The sequence below is a fragment of the Equus caballus genome, chromosome 3 (assembly GCF_041296265.1).
Source record: "Equus caballus isolate H_3958 breed thoroughbred chromosome 3, TB-T2T, whole genome shotgun sequence".
NCBI lineage: Eukaryota > Metazoa > Chordata > Mammalia > Perissodactyla > Equidae > Equus > Equus caballus.
The window spans coordinates 17,769,153-17,789,406 of NC_091686.1; the positions used below are offsets into that span (position 1 = coordinate 17,769,153).

At 48.6% G+C, this 20,254-nt stretch overlaps 1 protein-coding gene across 3 annotated transcripts in view; it reads right to left on the reverse strand.

The window, feature by feature from the left end:
- Positions 1–20,254, reverse strand: part of KCTD19 (potassium channel tetramerization domain containing 19) — a 33,769-nt gene that overhangs the window by 442 nt on the left and 13,073 nt on the right. For all 3 annotated transcript variants that reach the window (XM_023638646.2, XM_070262986.1, XM_023638647.2), the window contains 13 exons: positions 12,760–12,910; positions 11,770–11,961; positions 10,383–10,514; positions 8,128–8,338; positions 6,816–6,976; positions 5,416–5,519; positions 4,788–4,930; positions 4,501–4,584; positions 4,118–4,232; positions 3,090–3,717; positions 1,537–1,728; positions 1,204–1,358; positions 756–857 (listed from right to left, as the gene is read on the reverse strand). In XM_023638646.2, the coding sequence (XP_023494414.1) occupies positions 756–857; positions 1,204–1,358; positions 1,537–1,728; positions 3,090–3,717; positions 4,118–4,232; positions 4,501–4,584; positions 4,788–4,930; positions 5,416–5,519; positions 6,816–6,976; positions 8,128–8,338; positions 10,383–10,514; positions 11,770–11,961; positions 12,760–12,910 (2,370 nt within the window). The remainder of the gene's footprint in view (positions 1–755; positions 858–1,203; positions 1,359–1,536; positions 1,729–3,089; positions 3,718–4,117; positions 4,233–4,500; positions 4,585–4,787; positions 4,931–5,415; positions 5,520–6,815; positions 6,977–8,127; positions 8,339–10,382; positions 10,515–11,769; positions 11,962–12,759; positions 12,911–20,254) is intronic.

Consider the following 20,254-nt stretch of genomic DNA (forward strand, 5'->3'; position numbering starts at 1 on the left):
GGAGTGAAGAGAATAACCAGAGGGTCAAAAATGTATGATTCCTGCCACTGGTCTTCCACCTTCTAGCCGCAGATGCTGACTTCACCTTTCCAATCAATATTAGGTCAGAGGCCTAATAGTAATTGGGTACTAGTGTGTTTATGGTAAAAGGTGTTGTAATAATGCCCTTGATTACAGAAATATCAGACTAATGGGAAATTAGATAAATCTTTTTTACCTACAATGTTAAAATAAAAACTTTGAGCCCTAAAATTATTTTAAGGAATCAAAAAACCTGGGTCGTTCCTTTGCCCTTATAGGACATTTTCTTTTTCTTTGTAAAGAATGTTTTAAAGCAGCTTAAATATGAGGGGAATGTACAAAAGTGGTCACATCATGGCTAAGCAGGTGAAGTTGGTATCAGCCATTAAGAAGGTCTGACTGCCAATAGTTTCTCTGATTTCAGCACCCCAAAAGGTTGGGCTCATATTATAATGCTTCCCCGAGTGTGGCCAGGGTTGTCAGTGATGAAGGCAAAATTGGTATCATTGGAGGAAAATTACAAAAACCAGTCGCCTGAATGCTTTTTTGACCACTCTGGACTGGTTAATTTCAGCCATCGTTTCTCCCTCCCCAGGACCAGGGACCAGAGGTCTAGCTGGTTGCCTCGCCTTCTGGGCAGTACTGGCCTGGCCCTCATGCAGGTGCAGCAAGACAGTGTCCATCTGACACATCCACAGGGTCACCATTCCCAGTGGAGTGCAAGTGGCCCTCACCTCTACCCAGCTGTACAGGTGTTCCTGGGTGTGCCGGTCATCCTTGAAGCCGGTGACGGCCAGCAAATCCACCACAAACTGCTTGGGGCTGATTTGCAGGGTCTGCCAGAAGAGCTCACGGTCAGGCAGGTCTGGGGGCAGCTGGCTGACACACATTTGCTCTGAGCCCCTCAGAGTGGGATGCAAAGCAGGGGCTTCACTGGACCTGCAGGAGCCGCAGAGCTCGGGGGGCATTATCACTCCAAACTGCCTCTTGGCCAGGGGTTGGTCCAGATGCTGCTGCCTTGTCTTCCTGTCCCTGCCCTTCTTACCTGCCCTTTCTGCCCCTGACCTATTTCCCTCATCCCCCTTCTTAGCTTGGTTCCTCTTACCTTGCACCACTTATTGGGGTGGGGGGAGGGCAAGAGGACAGGTAGAGAAGGAACAAGGCCTTAGGCCTATCACATACCCACAGCCGGTTGGCCAGGGAGACCACCTTGGCTGTGATGGCTTTGGGGTCCTTTTGCCTGATGGAATCCAAGATGATGTCTGTCAGGAAGCGGTGACATTTCTGTGCATAAAACATCTCTTCCCAGGACAGAGGGAAACTCAAGAAAGTCACCCCTGTGAAGGAGAGAGTGAATGTGGCCACATCTGCCTGCAGCTAGGGCGTCAGAGTTACTCTGGAGTAAGGAGAGAGGTGTAGGGATCCCAAGGGAGACTGTCTCCCTCAAGTACCTTGGGTAGGGGCTCAGGCATCTTCACAAGGAAGTGCAGGCCAGGCATGGCTCCAGAGCCTTACCTTGGGGCTGGGGACTGGCTGTGGGTGGCGTGTGCCTGAGGTTGTCCATCTGTGTGGTGTAGATGATGCTGTCCTCAAAGAACATGCAGGAGCCATCGTTGCCCACCACAGGAGGGTGGGTCACTTTGAGGATAACCCCTGTGCTGTCCACCTCACTGGCCTCAGGCAGAGGCTGCTCAGGGGCAGGGCTTTCTGTGAAAATAATGTGGGGAGGGGGCTCTCCTTAAGCCACTTCAGAGACCAAGCAGGGAGGGGGACGTCTGGTGACAGACTACTGCAGTCAGTCATCCCAACCTTCCAGCAGCTGCTGCTTCCTGCTTCTCGGAAGTGGCACCCTGGGCTGGCAGGGCCTGTCCTGGCTCTCCTCTCTTCATTGCCCTGGAATCACTGCAAGCCAAATCCTAAATTTCAGAACTCCAAGGAACTTTCCAAATTCTAATGTTGAACCAAGAGTGGTTCAAATAGGGCTGATAATAACCCAGCTTGGGACTGGAAATCTTTGTAAAACTGTAAATTGAGAGAAGCTTTTTGGGCAAGCCTTTGATGCGTGTCCACTCTGAAGAGTATGCTTGACAGACCAACTTGGGGCTCACAGGCAGGACCCAAGAAGGCCCCTCCAAGCACGGCCTGAGCCACTAAAAGGGAAGGCAACAATACTGTAGGAAGGACTTTGAAGGAGCAGAGGAAACAGCCCGTCATGGCAGTTCTCAGCCCACTTCCCTGGGCCATCTCCACACCTCCCCACCATACACAACACACCTCTCTTCGGCCCAGTTCCCACAGACCTATCTCCTGGACTTCTCCACCTGGATGTCTCTCAGCACGTTACATATAACATGTCCTCTTCCCCAAGGCTACTCCCTCTCTTGTCCATCCCACCTTAGTAACCGTCCACCCCTCTTGCAGTCACCCAAGCCAGAAACTTGGCCCCTGCTTGGCCTGATCCTTCTCCCCTTCCTCCCACAACTGCCTAGCCTGTTTTACCTAGAATGACCTCACTACTTATAACACTTCCCCTCCTGCTGTTGCATTTCCTCTGCTCTGGAGCAAGCTTTCTAAGTGCACACCTGACTGCTTGCTCCCTTGTTTAAAATGCCTCAGTGGCTGCCCACTCCCCTTAGGATCAGAACAAAGTGCCAGGTCCTGAACTTGGCTCAGAAGACCTGTCCTGATTACTTTGTCTTCAGCCTTATCTCCCATCATTTCTCCAGGGAAGCCTGGCTTCCAGCTAGACCAGTGATCTGTGTTTCCACAAGTAGCTGAGGCTTCTCCTTCCTTCCTCTGCTGACTCCCCAGCCCCTAGCCTCCTTTGTGCTGCTGTCACTTCACAGCCACCCCCTTCCCATAGCACTCATCATTTTGCCTCTTGTGGTCTCTTGGTCCCTCAAGCCATGCCAGTGTGTCAGTCATTCTTGTATCTGCTGCTTGGCACAGAGCTTGCATCTGTGCGTGCAGGGTTCTGGTCCCCCATTGTCACTAACTCTATGGTCTTGGCCAAGGTTTGCCTTCTCTGTTCTAAATGAGACTTAGGTCACGGATGGGACAGGACTCACCTCTCTCCTTTGGCCTCTGCTTGCCCCAGTCCTTCAGGGTGACAGCTCTTTTCATGGAGAAGTATGGCTTAAAGCTTGGCTCTGGCCCCTTGTCTTTGGCTCCAGCCCCAGCCCCTGCCTGTGGACCTAGGTCCTTCTCTGAGGCTGTGGAATGGCCTTTCCAGGAAGCTGAGGTGCTAGGCTGGGAGGCAGCCTCACTTCTTGAGGGGAGCTGTAGGGCAGCTTCCTCCAAGGAGCTGCTCCGTGGAGCTGGCAGTGGCTGGAATTCCCACTGTTTGCAATTGACCATGTCCCATTCTCTCACCAGGGAGATGAGTTTTTGCATGGGGGTGACAGGAGGGTCTTTGATTTCAGATTTCTGTGTGAGGTTGACTGTGGTACACTTCTTCTTGGGAGGACTCTCAGGGTGAGCCCCCCAGTGTCTGGGGTTGGCACAGAGGCCAGGACAGTGTGAGTATGTGCTGGGATTGCCTGCCCTCTTGGCGCTTCGGCACAGGGACACCTGGATGGTCTGGGAGTACTGGTCAGCCTCCTCCATCTGGCTGGACCTGGCCAGGGTCCCCTTGGCCTTGTTCCATGGAGTCCTGTCATTGCAGTCTTGGAAGTCCACAGGCATGCAAGCTGTGGTCTGAGGAGGAAGGGCACAGTAGCTCTGGGCATTTTATGCTTCCACGTTGAAGCTTTCCCCCAAGATATAATAAGCTGGGCCTCCAAGACTTCAATTGCTTACCCAGAACAATCCCATCCCCTACATGGGTCAGACTGAACTTGGCTCAGTCTGAGTAGGGGTGGTGCCAGCCCAGGGGCCTCTCACACTCCAAAGGGACATATTATCAGCATCCCAAGCCACAAGCAGCCAACAATTCCCTGTGTCTCCTTCGAGGTTCAGAAACGAGTTACTGTGCTAGGAACCCATGTAGGCCCTGCTCTTTCATTTTGCCATGTCCCTCAGTAGTGAGGTCTTCCCCCTGAGCCCCGTAGTGGTGCTCTTTGAGGACTACACCAAACCAAAGAAGGTTGGGACTTACTTCTTTGGTGTCTCTACTGAATTCCACCAGTGACCCTGGCCCTTCTGTCACCACATGCAGCCTCCTGATGGGAAAAGCTTCTTCATTTTCAGATTCTTTCTCCTGGGTCCATGACCTGCAGATGCCAAGAGGGGTTGGTTAGTGAGCAGAAGCTTCCCCTAGCCCATCAACCATTGGTCAGGTCTGCCCTTTGGCTGGGAGTTAATTCTAGACAGTGGCGGAGAAGGGTTTTGCTTAAGTCATTGGCCAATCCTGGGCCTGCTCCACCCCATAACCCCAAGGAGAACAGGTTCTACTGGGAGACAGGACATAGGACAGGGCTCCCAAGAGGAATATAAAGGTCCATACTCCAGAACGTGATGTCCAAAGCAAAGTTTCCTTACTTGTATGCCTCACATTGGGCAAGGGCTTCTGAGAGGGATGGGATGTGGTATTCTTCTACCTCCTGGCAGAAGAGGGGCCATTCCCTGAAAATGACAAAGAGATGTCGGACTGAGCAGCTGGGGTGGGAGTGTAGGTGGGGGCATAAGCCTCCAGAGCTGCTGCTTTGAATAGCAGTTCAAAGGTTATGTTGGAAATAATACAACCTCCTCCCTGAAGGCTGCTAACTCAAGTTTCCTTTGTTGCAGAGGGATGGGATTTCATCATATGAATTCCTTCCTTCACTTACTTAAATTCAGATGGTAAAAACAGTTTTCCAAGTCTCAGGAAGTTGAGAATGTGTCGGAACATTTGGCCATCCCCATGGATCAGCAGGGTCTGTCCATATGTGATCCAGTATACTCTCTGAGGGTTGGACAGCAGTTCTGGATACTGCAAGGGGTTGGACACCAGGCTCTGTTAGTCTGTTAGTTAAAGGGCTAGGTCTTTAGTAAAGGCAGGTCAGTCTTCTCTCACTTCATTTTCCTGACCGTTCTAGAGCAGAGGCTTTAGGATCTCCATCTCCCTTTCTTGTCAACTACAGGGAGCCACAGTGGAGAGCAGAATCTCCAGAGAGAAGCACATCATCTCTGCTTCAAGTTTTGCTGGTCCGTAGACTACCCTCTCTAGTCATTTGGAACACCACCCTTATTCTTGCTTGATCCAGGCCCCTCAGACTGGCCTCTTCCCTACCCAAACTCCTGAGGGCCTTCCCAGCATGCTGCTCATATGATAAGAGCACTTTGGGCCATGGAGCAGAGGAAAGGTCCTTGTTCTAAGCAGGTGCTGGAGGCTGTCTGAGGGTCAGGGGACAGGTTCCAATGCAGCTCAGCCACAGAAGCCAAAGGGAGAGGAGGGCAGCCCGGGGCCAGCAGTACCTTCAGCAGGGTCTGTAGGGTGGTTGCATACCAGTGGCTTCCAACATAAACTTTGATGATCTGTTGAGGGGAATACACAGTGATTTCTGCTGTCCACTCCTCATCTAAGGAAACCAATGAAAAGGAACATATCACATGACCACAAGGGAAATTAGGTAGGGCATTTTGGTCAATAATGTATTGCATGTTAAGACTCAATATATTCATCAGTCGTATTGTGTTGCCTCCTTTGAGAAGCAGCAGAAATCCCTGACACCAACCTTTTCTGTTACTCAGGCCTTCCCTGTGGCTTACCATACAGTTTCCTGGGTGGTGAGGTGGGTTTGGAATGGCAGCTTTGAAGGTCAGCTGGTAAGTGGGGGTGGGGAGGGTAAGCCCTCAGGAATCTCTACCCCAAGGGCACTGCTGCTCTTCCCTTGACCCACCTCTTTCAGGAAAGCTGGGCCGATGTTCCTGCCACCTCCATTACCAACTGCTTCTGGTTTCTGGCTGGGTGTGTAACTTTTCATGTGGCCACTCAGACTGGAGCTAGGAGTCCCTCTGTATGTTTGTGCTTATGGTTTGGCATATGTCATAGAGCCAGCTCTCATCATTGTCACTTCTACAGAGACCAAGCCTCTAGGCATGTCTGGAGAGTGGGGCTTCATTCTGGGAAGATGAATCCATGACCCTTTTCTTGTGGGCGACTAGACTTAGGCTTTTTTCTGATGTTTGGGAACCAGTTTCTAATGAGCTTTGTAGTGAATCAAAGGTATATAAGTAGATTATATAACCAAGAGGTAAGAGGTGTATAATTAGATTGTGAACTCCATGAAGATAGGGACTGGGCTGTTTTGCTCTCTTCTGTACCCCTAGTGTTTACTCCTGTGCTGGTATGTGGTAGGTGCTCAATAAATGTCAAATGTAGCTGAATGATAGTAATACACTTTAAACTTGACCTAAAACACTTTTTGTTAATGAGGTTATAGGCAGCTGATAAAAACAACACTGACTTTGGACTCAGATTCAAATGCCGGCGTGACCATGAGCTAACTGTAATTTGAGCAGGTTGCCTCCCTGAGCCTCTGCTTCATCTGTTAAATGGACCCAGGGACTGTTCCTCCCTAGATGGCTGAGAGGACCCAATGAACACAGCATGTCAGCTCCCAGAGCCAGAGCAGGCATGCCCCTGGGGACCTGTGCAGTTCCACACTGGGTCAGTCTGAACTGCTCGAGGCTACTCATGGGCTGGGGTGAGGAAGGGGTGAAAGTTTCCCTTTAGGCAAAACCCACAAATCTTGGTCTGGCTTTCCTTTCCTCTTCCATCTACTGTTCCTGGCCCTGGCCAGCCTCATCTTTCCTCTCTGATCCCCAAACCATCCCCTGATGCTGAATTAAAACTCAGAAGCTTCCTGATTTACTGAGCACATCCATGGGTGCCAGAGTCTTCGGCTCCAGATGAGTCTTCAGAGCCACTTTCATTGGCTCATAGGTGATGTCCCTCTTGTCCAGGAAGGCACAGAGCTCGTACACCTCAGAAATTGTCTCAGTCAGGGGCAGCCGGCAAGTCCCCAGCCAATTCCTGCCCAGAAGAAAGGCCTGTCACAGAGAGCCTCAGCACTGCACCCCAAGGGAGTCCAGGCTGTCAACTTTCCATGTCTGGAATGTCTTGGCCCAACACTAGCTCAAACTTGTTGTCACTGATATAATTTCCTTGATTTAACTGGAAATCTGGTGGTATCTTGTAGGAGGATAAGCTCGGACACACAGGCTTATCCTTTTTGGAGCTGAACTTGACCTTTTTCAGGAAAGCCTTCTAAATTGACTAATCACAAGCCTCCAGGTCCTGTCTCAGGTTCTAGGCCAGGGCCCAGCCACACCCTTCCCACCCCCATAAGTATCTGCCCAAGACATCTCAGTCACTATGTGGCAGTGTGCCATGATCTTGGGAGATTACCGATACCCTGTGTACCCAGGAAAGAGGGTGGGGGTCTGAACATCAACCTCCTGCCTCCAAAGGCACTTGTCTTTGCCCTCTGTGACATTCTGGGTAGGGCATCTATCCAAAGTGTTTTGGGGTAAGACAGCGTTTGGGGACAGCTGACCCTCTCCCCAGGGGCTCAGGAAAATCCACTTCTACCTTTAGTTTTAGTACCAATTATTTTGTGACCCTAAGAAAGTTGCTCTACTCTGAACCTCAGTTTACCCTTCTATAAAACAGGATTGGAATTCCATGCCCCTGCACTAATGGGGACATTCTGAGCTCGTCCCTTAAGGCAAAAGCCAAGTATCACCTCCTCTGGGAAGCCTGCCTTGCCTTGCTTCTGAGGGGCACCCCTGGCTCTGGCCTCTCTGTGTGTCCACTGAGCCTCCCAAGGGTTGGGGGAGGACCTTTGTAGGAGGATCTGCATGGAGAGGGTAATACCCAGCATCCTAAGGGTTGTGACCCTGGCCTGGTCACTTAAGACCTAGCACAGGGCTAGAACCAGAGCAGTGGATTGCAGATAACAGAAATATGAAACAATCTGAAGGCTTTGAACCTTGGGAACCCTTGCACCTTGGCACCTGCCCTCTCTGAGGCACTAGCCTGGTGGTGGTGGGAGTGGCTAAAATGATGGGTTTGCCTCCAAGGACACTGTTTTCCTTTGGTTCGTGGGCAAGGCCCCAGGTTGGTTCCTACAGAAAGGCAAAGTCCAGCCTGAGTGGGACCATGTTCTTTGAGGAAGGCCTTACTTGACATGCTGGAAGAGGACCCCGTTCCCTGTGATGTACAGTCGGCTTCCATCCAGTGTGCTCTCAATGCGGAGCTGACCCAGTGCGGAGTCTGGGTACTTCACGAGCAGACCCAGGGCCATTATGTACAGTGGCTTCATGGACTCTAGGCCTGCAGCACGGCCCACCTTCCCAGGACTCGGGGGAGGACAGGAGGTCCGGGAACAGCCACCTGTGGCGGAGAGAAAGGGATGATTCCTAGACTCCTCATGGTCATAACTGTGTAACTTTGGGTCTTGCTTCCTACTGGTGCCTTGTTAGTAGTAAAGAGGCTCAGAAGGAGGTTATTTCCCTGCAGAGCCCAAATCTGGATCTTCTCAAAATCAGTATAACTTTTTGTATACTCAGTCAGGTTTAGAGGTCAACTATGTCTTGGGCGGTGGGGCAGAGGGGGCATTAATTCACTGTATCACTAACATTTGAATTTCGGAAATTTCAGTATAGTAGTCATCTGGGCCCAGCCTCCACAGGAATCTCCCTTAGTTCTAAGCTCTGCTTTCACTGTCCACAGGTAAAGATCAGCAACTACATCATACAACCCAATGTACATTACAGGCTTCCCAGATTCACAGCCCCTGGACAGAATTTTCCCCAGAGACACAATACGTGGTGTTACTTTCAGGTTGGATATATGGGTTGCTGGCTTGTGGGCAGGACTTTGTTCTCCTGTAGTGGGCACAATGCACAGCTGCTGGGTGATTTTCATGGATCATCTCCAATCTTCTGAGCAACCCTACAAGAGGGGTTGTGCTATCCTCGTACCACAGATGAGGAAACTGTGTCCTGAGAGGGTAAGTACCTTGCCCCAAACTGCAAAGCTAGGCAGAAGCAGAGGCAGAGCAGTGATTTGAGGGCAGCTCTGTCCATCTCTCAGGCTACCAGAGCTGTTTACTTCAGTTATGGTGCTTTATAGAAGGCAAAAACCACACTTTGTGTTTGGGGGTGGCTGCACGGCTTACAGGGCCCATCTCAAACATGCTTCCCTTCCATCTTCACATAGCTCTTGTGGAGCAGGCACCACTCTACCCCTCTTTCAGTGACCGATGTTCTCTGAGGAGCAGAAGCCCTTGCAGGAGTGATTTGAACTCACATCCCCTTAAGTGGATTGTAAGACCCTGAGACAGGCTCCTAAAATCTACTGCAGGATGCTACTACCCCCAAATAGGGTATTTGCTTGGGGAGGAGGCTGGGCCTAGAGATAGGGAAAGGCCTTATTCCCATGGCATGTCTAGTGATGCACAGGCCAAACTTCACATGTGCAAGGCAGTTCTAGACATTCTCAGAATGCCAGCTGAGGCCACAATGATGTAGCTAGCACCCTCAAACATGCACAATAGTTTCCATAGATGTGCAGGATTTGGGAAATGGGATGATGAAAGGCAAATTTAAAAAATGAGTTGGGGCCGGCCCCGTGGCCAAGTAGTTAGGTTCACACACTCCGCTTCAGCGGTCCAGGGTTTTGCCAGTTCGAATCTTGGGCGTGGACATGGCACCATTCATCAAGCCATGCTGAGGTGGCATCCCACATGCCACAACTAGAAGGACCCACAACTAAAAATACTCAACTATGTACCGAGGGCCTTTGGAGAGAAAAAGGAAAAATAAAATCTTAAGAAAAAAAAGAGCAAACTAGAGTGAGGTACAGCTGGGAGCATGAAAGCCTGGACTGGACTGGGGTCAGGAAGTGTCAGGAGCAGGCAGAAATAGGCACGCAGCCAAGGGTTTCAAACTAGGGAAACAAGGAAATTGGGGAGTGGGTAAGATAACTGAATCACTCGTAGGGAATTTGCCTAAGAATTTCCCATGCCCTCCAGTTGTGCCAGGAGGAGGAAGGATGGGAGTGGGGAGTGGGTGCTGCAAGCTCCCAGTATTTCCAAAAGCGAGGCAGACCTCCCCTGCCCCATGGAAAGCCTGCCCTGGGGCCCCACCTCCTTGCCCAGGATATTCTGGCCTGGTTCCCCCACCCAGTCTGGGCTGAGCTACCAACAGCTCAGTGAGGAGGCTGAGCTGAGCAGACAGGGCACACGGGCACACAGGGTTTCAGGCTCAAATTCCTCTTCTCAGATTCTAAGTCAGCCAAAACACTCACTTCTGTCACCACCACCCAAAACCCAAAGTGGGTCATGAAGGGGAGAGGTTTGTTCTTGGCTTTTCCAGCTAAAGCTGGGACTGCCCCAGAATGTCAAGGGGAGGTCAAGGTTCCCCTGGTGACATACCCATGTCCATCCGGTACAACCTTACAGCTTCAGTGAGCTCAGGGATTTCCAGAATTTCCACTTCTGCTTCTAACACATCTATGTTGGAGAAATTATCTGGTAGTAAAATCTTCTGTAAGCGGAGAAAATTCACTTGAAAAGCAAAGGGAAACAAAATGAGTTAACAAGGTTATTTCTGATTTAACCGTAGGTCCAGGTTTTGGTGGTTTTTTTGGTGCTGCAAGTTGTCATAGGTTCTCCTTGTTCTGAAACAATTTCTAAACATACCTGGTTAGATTAGCTTTGAGACTGTGGTTTTCAAGGTGAAAGACCCCACATTACTTTGTTTTTCTGAGTCTGAGTCCATGGGTGTGGCCTCCCGGGGCCTAGCCTGGGGCTCCCAAGCCAGGCCCTCCTGGTGAGCAGACTGGCCTTGAGGCTTACCCTGTGGTCTTGACCCAAGAGCGGGTCATTCCAAAAGCGGAGTTGTCTTGCCGCTTAGAGAGGAAGGGCCCAGCTGAGCCTTGGCTGGCAGGTGGCACTTGAAGTTTGTCCCTGCCTGGATTGCAGTGTGGGAGACAGAGATGAGCCAACGCTAATTTCCTGTGTGAATCAACTGGGAGATTCAGAAGCATATCACAGACAACTTTCCAGGTGACTATGAATATGAATGGCTGGGGTTCCAGGCATTTGGGCCCCTACTACAACTTAGGTGTTTCCTGCTGTATTCATTTAGGTGGCAGCAGCATCTTGAAATCAAAGAGGTCATTCAGTTTATACCCCACCAGAGCTCCTCCTGGGGCACTGCGGGGAGGGAGGCTCTCTTCTGTCCAGGGGTGAAGATCTCATTCCTCCTTAGGCCACTAGCTCAAGCGGATGATTCTACAATGATCCTGAGGAACCTTTCACCACCCACCCTCCTTCCCTTTTATTCTGAGTTTAGTGGAAGTGAGAGCAGGTAGGTAGGGACCATCCATTGAAACAACCCTATTTCTTCATTTTATGATGAGAGGAACTGAGACCTGGAGACCAGTTGGATACATAAGGGCAGAGCAAGAAGAGTAGCTGACTTTGGAGCCGAGCTCAGGGCCTTGCCCTTCACACCAACTCTTGTGGCCCCTGACACCACCGCAGATAGTTTGCAGTGCCCATGTACACCCAGGCCATCCGCAAATAAACAGAGAATAAAATAGCCCTGAGGCTGTTGGGAATCTAATGCTGGGAATCTGCTTGTCTCCAGGAAGGCTCTGTCATGCCTCTGCCACCTCTGCCCTTGAAAGCTCCTCAGGCCCCAAGCACCAAGCTGGGCCTCCATGGGATGTGGGTTGGGGAGGGGTGGATGGGCCCCATCAGCCTGCTCCCAACACCTACATCCCCCACCCCTGTCACCCCAGGATAGAACAATCACCAATGAAGCGGAACTCGCTGCACTCGCACTCAATCAGGGCCACAGTTTCAGCCAGCCACAGCAGGTTGTCTTCAGTCACCAGGTTTGGATACTTGGCCACTAGGTCTAAGGGCAGGAAGCAGTAGTGCACTTCCTCTTCTGTGTCTAATAGTGGTGTGTCCATGAGCCCCAGAGGCGCCTTATCGTGTAGGCCTGGAGGAGAAAGAGCAGAGGGGTGTCACCACTTCCCAGAGGCCAGGACTCTCAGAGGCTGGCAGGGCTCTCACAGACCCAGGGGCCCCAGAGGATGCTGAAGAGATCACCCTGGAGATGGTCCCCACAGGTGCCTCCTTCTTCTCTCTCTCTCCTTTTTCAGCTGTAACCCTAAGGTTTGGCAGGAGTGTGGTGGGGAGCAGGGCATGTAAATCTATCTTTTTCTACAGTGAAGGGCAATGGGACATGTGAAATTTTGGCTTATGCACCCAAAGTCATTAAATTCATATTGGTTACCTATTTGGCTCTTTCTAATTGATCAAAACAACCATTGTGACCTACAGATAAAATAGATCCTTTTTACTCTCCCAGAAGCTCAAAACTCATCTGTAATCATGAAGGGCTCTTCTGGTGTTCCAGATAGACCAATCTATGCTGCAAGGAATCCATCAGGCAGTGATCATTTGGGGACATTCCTTTTGTCTTTGTTAGAGGTGACTTGAAAGGATGGTAGAGTTCCCTGACTACTAGGATCGGGTGGAATACAGCCCAGCCTTGCGCAAGTGAACCAGTATGCAGAGGAATGAACGTGGAGGAGCATGTTTAGTTCCAGTGGGTGAGTGGCCATGGAGAGAGCATGTGGCAGAGTACAAGATCAAAGGAGATGACAGAGAGGTAGAGAAATCATCCAGAACTGGTTCAGAAATCAGGGTACTCTCTGGATTGAAGCCACTTCTGTTTGGGTGAGGAGAAGGGAAGCTGGTGTGAACTTCAGGAAGGGTCAGCCTGTGATTATACCTGTGAAGGCTGGGCTTTTTATAGGAAATTCTGAGGGTTTGCTGATACATTTCCACGTTCGCCAGTAGTTCAAAGATGCTCTCTCGGCCACAGGTATGTCTGCAGGCCGCACACGTAGATGGTGTTTTCCTTCCTTCAGATTATCTAGAGTCTGTCAGATAAAGAAGATTACTGCCTTGAAAATTCTAAACCAAGTAACTATCTACCAATTCTAGGATAAAATAGTATGTGACTTTCTTTGGTAAAGTGTTTTGAAATAAATAAGTGATTTTGTTTAGCACGATAGCACAAAAATGTAAAAATTTAGGTCTATAAGACGACATGCTGATATTCAAAATCTCAGTGACTATTTCTCTTCTTTGTGTGTGTGTGTGTGTGTGTGTGTGAGAGAGAGAGGAAGATTGGCCCTGAGCTAACATCTGTTGCCAACTTCCTCTTTTTTTTTTTCTCCTCAAAGCCCCAGTGCATAGTTGTATATCCTAATTATAGGTCATTCTAGCTCTTCTATGTGGGATGCCACCACAGCATGGCTTGATAAGTGGTGCATAGGTCCGTACCCAGGAACTGAACTGGCAAACTCCAGGCCACCGAAGCAGAGCATGTGAACTTAACCACTACACCACCAGGCCGGCCTCAACTATTTCTCTTCTGATTTTTGAAACAAATTCTTTGGATTATAATTTTGTGTTGATGATTATAAATCTATCTTACACAATCTTAATTTATATTTAGTCATTAAAAACTTGAGATTTTCTATCATTTTCCCCTCAAGAGTTCAAAAACCCTTTTAGACCTGTTATAGTTATTGTGATCTGCCTATTGTTTGTGCTCATCCTAATCCTGGAATGTGGTCTAAGTAGGGAAATGGAGGTGGCACAGGGGACCACACTTTCCAAAGCATTTTCACATACATTCACTCAGTTACCCTGATGCAGCTCTGTGAGATAGATGTGGTGATTGTCTGCATTCCCATTTTGCTGATGAGGCAGTTGCCATCAAAGGATTAGTGACTTCCCCAAGCAGTCTTCCAAGTCCAGAGTTTCTCTGCTTGAAGGAGCAAGTGACTAGGGGTGGGCTGAGGCTGGAATGGAGCACTCCAGCTAGGCAGGGCTGAAGCCCAGGGCAGGGGATGGGCTGGGTGTCTTCATGCTGTCTGCTCAGGGAGTCATTCTCTCTCAAAAGTCCTGCACAGCAGGCAGACTATCATAACATCAAGCCCATTTTTTTCTGTCCCTACCTTAGAAGAGTATTTTCCCAAGACATTTTTGGAGCTAGCTGGAAAAGTAGTCCTGTAAAGGGACCATATGACCTACTTTTTTCTCTAAGAGCCTCATAATGAACAGAGCACCTCAGATTCAGTATGAAACTAATAAAGAACCTGTTTCTAATTCTCAGCAACACTGGTGAAGTTCTTGTGAAGCTGCTCAAGGGAATCCCAAGCAAGGGAAGAGCCCTCTGGTGATCACGGCTATAAACTGCACCCAAATAACTGCTTCCAGTCTGCAAAAGGAGGGACCCTAGCGGAAGAAACTTCCCCCACTTTGGGCAGTTGGTGGACTTTGGGGAAGGAGTGGACAATGGCGGGTTGTGGGGAGTGCTTTCCTGGGGCACTGAACAATGGGGGAGAACAGTGCATGTGTGAAACACTGGAAGAGAGTCTCATTCATTCATTTGAGAAATACTTGCGTATCACCAGGGCCACAGTCAGATACCATGCCTGGACTCAAGGAGCTCTCAGCTTGGGGGAAAGCTGAGAAAAGACATGAAAGCCAACAATTTACATATACTGAGATAAGAGCCAGCATCAGTTATGAAGTTTCAGGATCTCCAGGAACCCTGGGATTTCTTTCCACAGTATTAGAAGAAGATCCAAGCTTTCTTGTCCTGCTCGGGATTGCACACAACTTTAGCTTCTATGTCAAGCTGTCAGCTGTCTAGAGGAGGGAAATCAGTGAGAAATAGGTTTCTGTATGAGGGAGTGGTTGGCCTCAAGCAAAGAGGAATAAAAATGAGGTGCCAGGAAGGTGACTGAGAGGCTGGAGCAGATTCTGCATCAGTGGGTGGGCAGGATTATAGAGTTAAGATGAGGGATAGTAACCTGGCAGTATTTGTGCCAAGAAGTGGGGCAAAAAAAGGAAAATGGTGACTGTGTACAAGAGGGACAAGACAGGTAGGTAAAGATGTATACTGAGTCACCTGCCTCCATGACTTGAATGTGGCCTTGTTTAAGGCGTACGAAGGCTGAGCAAGTGAGGGAGATGAACCTAGAGCAATAAACAAGAGCCAGAGAGAGAAGAGCTCTATAAGCTGGGCTGAGGAGTTTGATTTATCCCCTAGTTAAGAGAAGCTGTGGAAAGATTTAAAGCAGGGACTGTGTTTTGACTGATACTCACACCGTCTCCACCCAGTCAGCCAGCAAGTCCTATGACTCCATCTCCCACTCTCTGCTCCACCCTTTCTCTCCTTTCCCTTCCCCTAGTCCTGGTCCCTTCATCCCCAGGCACTTTCCACACAGTGATCTTTCAAATAAACAAATGAGTCTAATCACTCCCCATTATCTATGGGATCAAGTCCAAATTCTCCTTAGCGTTGCACATAAGATCCTTCACAATCAATGGAGGCAGCAGGGTAAACACAAACCACAGGGCCTTGAATTCAGACAGACTGGGGTTTGAATCTTGACTGTCATTTAAGAGCTAACATTTGTTGCCTAGGCACATTTAACTGAATCCTGCTAATGTCCCCTCACCCACAAAGTAGGCTCTGATATTATCACTCCCTTTTATTTTTATTTTTTTAATTTATTTATTTTTTGCAGGGGGAGATTTGCCCTAAGCTAATATCTGTTGCCAATCATCCTCCTTTTTTCTTCTTCCTCCCCTCCCCCCAAAGCCCCAGTACATAGTTATGTATACTTATAAGTTCTTCTGGTTCTTCTATGTGAGCTGCTGCCACAGCATGGCTACTGACAGATGAGTGGTGTGGTTCTACACCCTGGAACCAAACCTGGGCTGCTGAAGTGGAGCATGCTGAACTTTAACTGCTAGGCCATCAGGGCTGGCTCTACCACTCCCTTTTTAGCAAATGGGGAACAAGACCCAGGGAGAGAAAGAGCACTCAGTGCCCCAGCTAAGTGGAGATGCTGGGAATGGAACCCAGGACTCTAGAGCCTGTGCTCCTTTTTTTTTTTTTTTTTTTGAGGAAGATTAGCCCTGAGCTAACTACTGCCAGTCCTCCTCTTTTTGCTGAGGAAGACTGGCCCCGAGCTAACATCCGTGCCCATCTTCCTCTACTTTATATATGGGATGCCTACCACAGCATGGCTTGCCAAGCAGTGCCATGTCTGCACCCGGGATCTGAACTGGAGAACCCCCGGCCACCGAAGCGGAAGGTGCAAACTTAACCACTGCACCACCGGGCTGGCCTCTAGAGCCCGTGCTTTTAACCACTGCTCTTAACCAGCTACCTCCCACTTGTCACCTAACCTCTCCAAGCCTCAGGTTCCTCACATGCAAAGTGGAGATAGTAAAATCTGGAAAGTGTTGTAAGGATTAAAGAAATAATATAAACGTTAAATTTCCTTCCTCTTAGTAGTCAGATCCCAAACCACCTTTCAAGCTTCATCTCCCACTATTCTTTCTGCACCTACTTCATCAGTGACATCACTTCATCAGTAAACTCCACAAAGCTCCAAAGACACACCAAAGACACGCCTCCTCAACTTTATGTATACTGTTCCTTCTGCCCAGAATACTTCCCTCCTCCTTTCTCTGCCTAGACACCTAGAGCTTCCCCCAGCCAGAGTGGGTCATCCTCCTCCTTTGTCCCCACAGATGCCTGAAAACTTCTCTGTCTAGGCCTCTGGCTTAGTTTCAGCCTGTCCTCCCCCGTCTACCAAGGATCCTGGAGGAAGGACTGGGTTGGTGCATCCTTAGCTTCTAGTCTAGAACCTAGTGTGTATTAAGTTCTCAGAACTGCTGTATTAAATGAAAGAATGCACAAAAATAGAGGACTGAACAGTTGAGTCTCCTGGAAATAAAAGCAAGATGAGACATGGGGGAACCCAAAAGGAGCTGGCAGAGAAGCAGACTGCACTCATAAAAACTAAGAAAGATGGGGCTGGCCCCGTGGCAGAGTGGTTAAGTTTGCATGCTCCGCTGCAGGCAGCCCAGTGTTTCGTCGGTTCGAATCCTGGGCGAAGACATGGCACCGCTCATCAGGCCATGCCGAGGTGGCATCCCACATGCCACAACTAGAAGGACCCACAACTAAGAATATACAACTATGTACCGGGGGCTTTGGGGAGAAAAAGGAAAAATTAAAAATCTTAAAAAAAAAAAAAAAAAAAACACTAAGAAAGATGCTGAGTATCCAAAACCATAGGAAAAGCCAGCACAGGATTACAATGAGCAGAGCCCAGAGAGTTCAGAGGGCAATGAAGACAGCAATTCCAACTTGGGACCTGGAGTTGGGAGGGAAGATCTAAATTGGAGAGGGACAGGGACAAAGGAGGAGAGGGAGACAGGATGACAGGAAGAAAGGGCCAGCTTGGGTCTGATTGATGACAAATCAAAAGACGTTGGGTAAAGTAGCAAGAAAAGAGAGTGAAACTGGGGAGATTCTGCAAGAGATGTCATACAATTCCAAGGCCATGCTAAGCTGACTGCGTCACAGGAAGTTGAACCTGCCATTTACTTCACCTGCAGATTCAAATCCCTAGATTCTATCTCAGTGGAGGAAACAATGGTGTCCTTGAACAATTCTAAATTGGCCACTGTGGAAGGGGTATATTGGGGGAGGAAAATCCCTGCTTGGGAGAACAATCCATTTGAGGATGGGCCTGGATGCCCTATTTGGAGGTACTGCTTGATACCCAGGTGTGTCCTTTAAGGCAAGTCAGTAATGACAGTCCAACCAGCTTGAGAGATGGATGTGCTAGTTGAGGAGAGAACAATCTATTTCGTAGAAATGAAATCTCCATGTTGTGCTACTTCCACTAATGTTAAGTGTGAACAGTACCCTTTTCCCCAAGAAAGGTGTGTTTGACAAATCTTTAAAAAGAAAAAGAAAACAAATAAATAAACCCCCAAAGATTGCAATTCCTGCCAGTCAAGTCATGCTGCCTGCACTAGGCCCAGGAGCCTCAACTAGGTTTTTTTCTAACTCTAGGTTTTCTAAACTCTCTCAGTCAATCCTTGCTCTGACTTCTAGAAATACAAAGCCTTCTACACATAGGAAGCCATTTGGGTACTGTAAGAATTCACAGAAAGCATTCCCTAATCTCCTCACTCTACTGTTTTGTTCTCAATAACACCTACTTATTTACTGTCTGCCAGTCTCCCCTAATAGATATAACCTCTAGACCACAAGGACCCTGACTATTTTGTTCTCTGCTGTACTTCCAGCACCCACAACAGCCCCTGTGGGGTCACAATACGATTTTGTGGAATGAACAAATGAATGAGTGAAGAGCACTTCGACAGCCTAGGCATCCAGCCGTCCTTTGGCTGCGTGGACTGAAATTGCCACAGAGTGTGGGGCTGCTCTTCTATGGACTTCGATTCCACTTCTATCTGCCTAAATATTACTTCTAGAACTTTTACTCTTCATATGCTATGACCCAGAAAGTTATTAGAGGAAGGATTTCTTTAGGGAAATACAGAACTGAATTCAGATGGCTAATTGCTAACACAAGGATAATTAATGTTGTTTTTGGCCTAGATAGTAGTGAAAAAAATACATCACAAGCAAAATAAGACTGATGGCACGGGGGCGAGTGTGTATGTGTATGTGTATCGTTGCCAAAAGATGGCTGACAAATGCACTACTGGCAGAGCTTTGGGACTTAACGGAGGTTTTCCTAAGCAGCAGCAGTAGTGCTCAGAGATGCCCCATGTTCTGATGTGGGCTATTGAAAGGCATATGATGGTAAAGGAGCTTAGGGGAGCTTCCAAATCTCCAACTGCCTTGTAAAGACAAGGGAGCCAGCACCACATTGAAGCTGGAGGGAAGAAGGCTGATAGAACAAAAGGATGTACAGAACAGCTGTCAGCAAAAGAAGCCAAATAAGACACAGCTATCAGCATCTCGAACCTGCCCCTCCACTGCCAGCTCCAGTCCCCCCACCCTGCAGAAGTAGATTCAGTCTTCACAGGTCATCTTGGGTACATCATTCAATGTCCTCTCAGCAGGTGTTTATTAAACTTGTTACAGGCTAGGTACTGTGAGAGATGCTAGGAATGCAAACATGAAGAGAAAATAGGCTAACGAGGGAGAAAGACATATGAATACATCATCCCAAAAGAATTAGCACTGATATAGGAGAAGAATTATCTGTGTTATGAGAGCAAAGAGATAAAAACTAGCCTGGGAATGTCAGGCTAGGCTTTCCATGGGCCACATTTAGGCTAAATCTTAAAGGGCAAGCATTCTAGGAAGAGGGAAGAGCAAGTAAAAAGGTATGGAGAGAAGGCTTATGGGGTGCTTAGGGACGTAGCTGAACTTCAAAGTGGGTATGCATGGGTGTGCCCAGGCATGCATGTAGGTGTGTGTATGTGTCAGGATATGAGCCAGGACAAGCAGATGGCCATCCTGTGAGGAGCCCTGATGCCATCCATGTCCAGGTGTTTACACTTGAGTTGTCCACTTACCCATATCCACAGACAAGCTATAGTGTTGGGATGAATGGCTGTTGTTTGTATAATCTTCCTTTCCAAGATCACAGTGGTAATCTCTCTTCACATTGTGAGTAATAGGAAATGTGAGATTGTCACTGGTCTATTTTCATAAAAGCATCATTTGTGTGATCAACATAAAAACTCCCTGGCTTGGGGCTGGCCCCGTGGCCGAGCGGTTAAGTTCGCGCGCTCCGCTGCAGGCGGCCCAGTGTTTCGTTGGTTCGAATCCTGGGCACGGACATGACACTGCTCATCAAACCACGCTGAGGCAGCGTCCCACATGCCACAACTAGAAGGACCCACAACAAAGAATATACAACTATGTACCGGGGGGCTTTGGGGAGAAAAAGGAAAAAATAAAATCTTAAAAAAAAAAAAAAAACTCCCTGGCTCCCTTAAGCACATGGAGCGCAGGTGTATTTGGGCTGCTTGTTGGTAGCAGAATGCTCACAGCTGGAACAATTTAAGTTTCCAAACTTAGAAGTTCTCAGAAGGCAGTGAAAAAGGAAACATAAGTAGTATGTACTGACAACATACTAACTCCTCAGTGGACTTTGTCTGCCCTGAACCTTGAACCCTTGTGAATGACCCTGAAGGGAAATTTCATACTCTGCAGTAGCAGTTATGACTCCCAACTAGGCTGATAGCATGTGAGAGGCTGGGAGCAGTTTATATTAAATATAGGCAAAGGAGACCTCCCAAAGTACACAGAAAGTTCTAGGAAGCATTGTGATGTTAAGGTACAGACCTGTCATGACTACTTTGTATTTCCCCTGTGAACAAGATATGACATTCCTACGCATCCAGGCTCATGGATT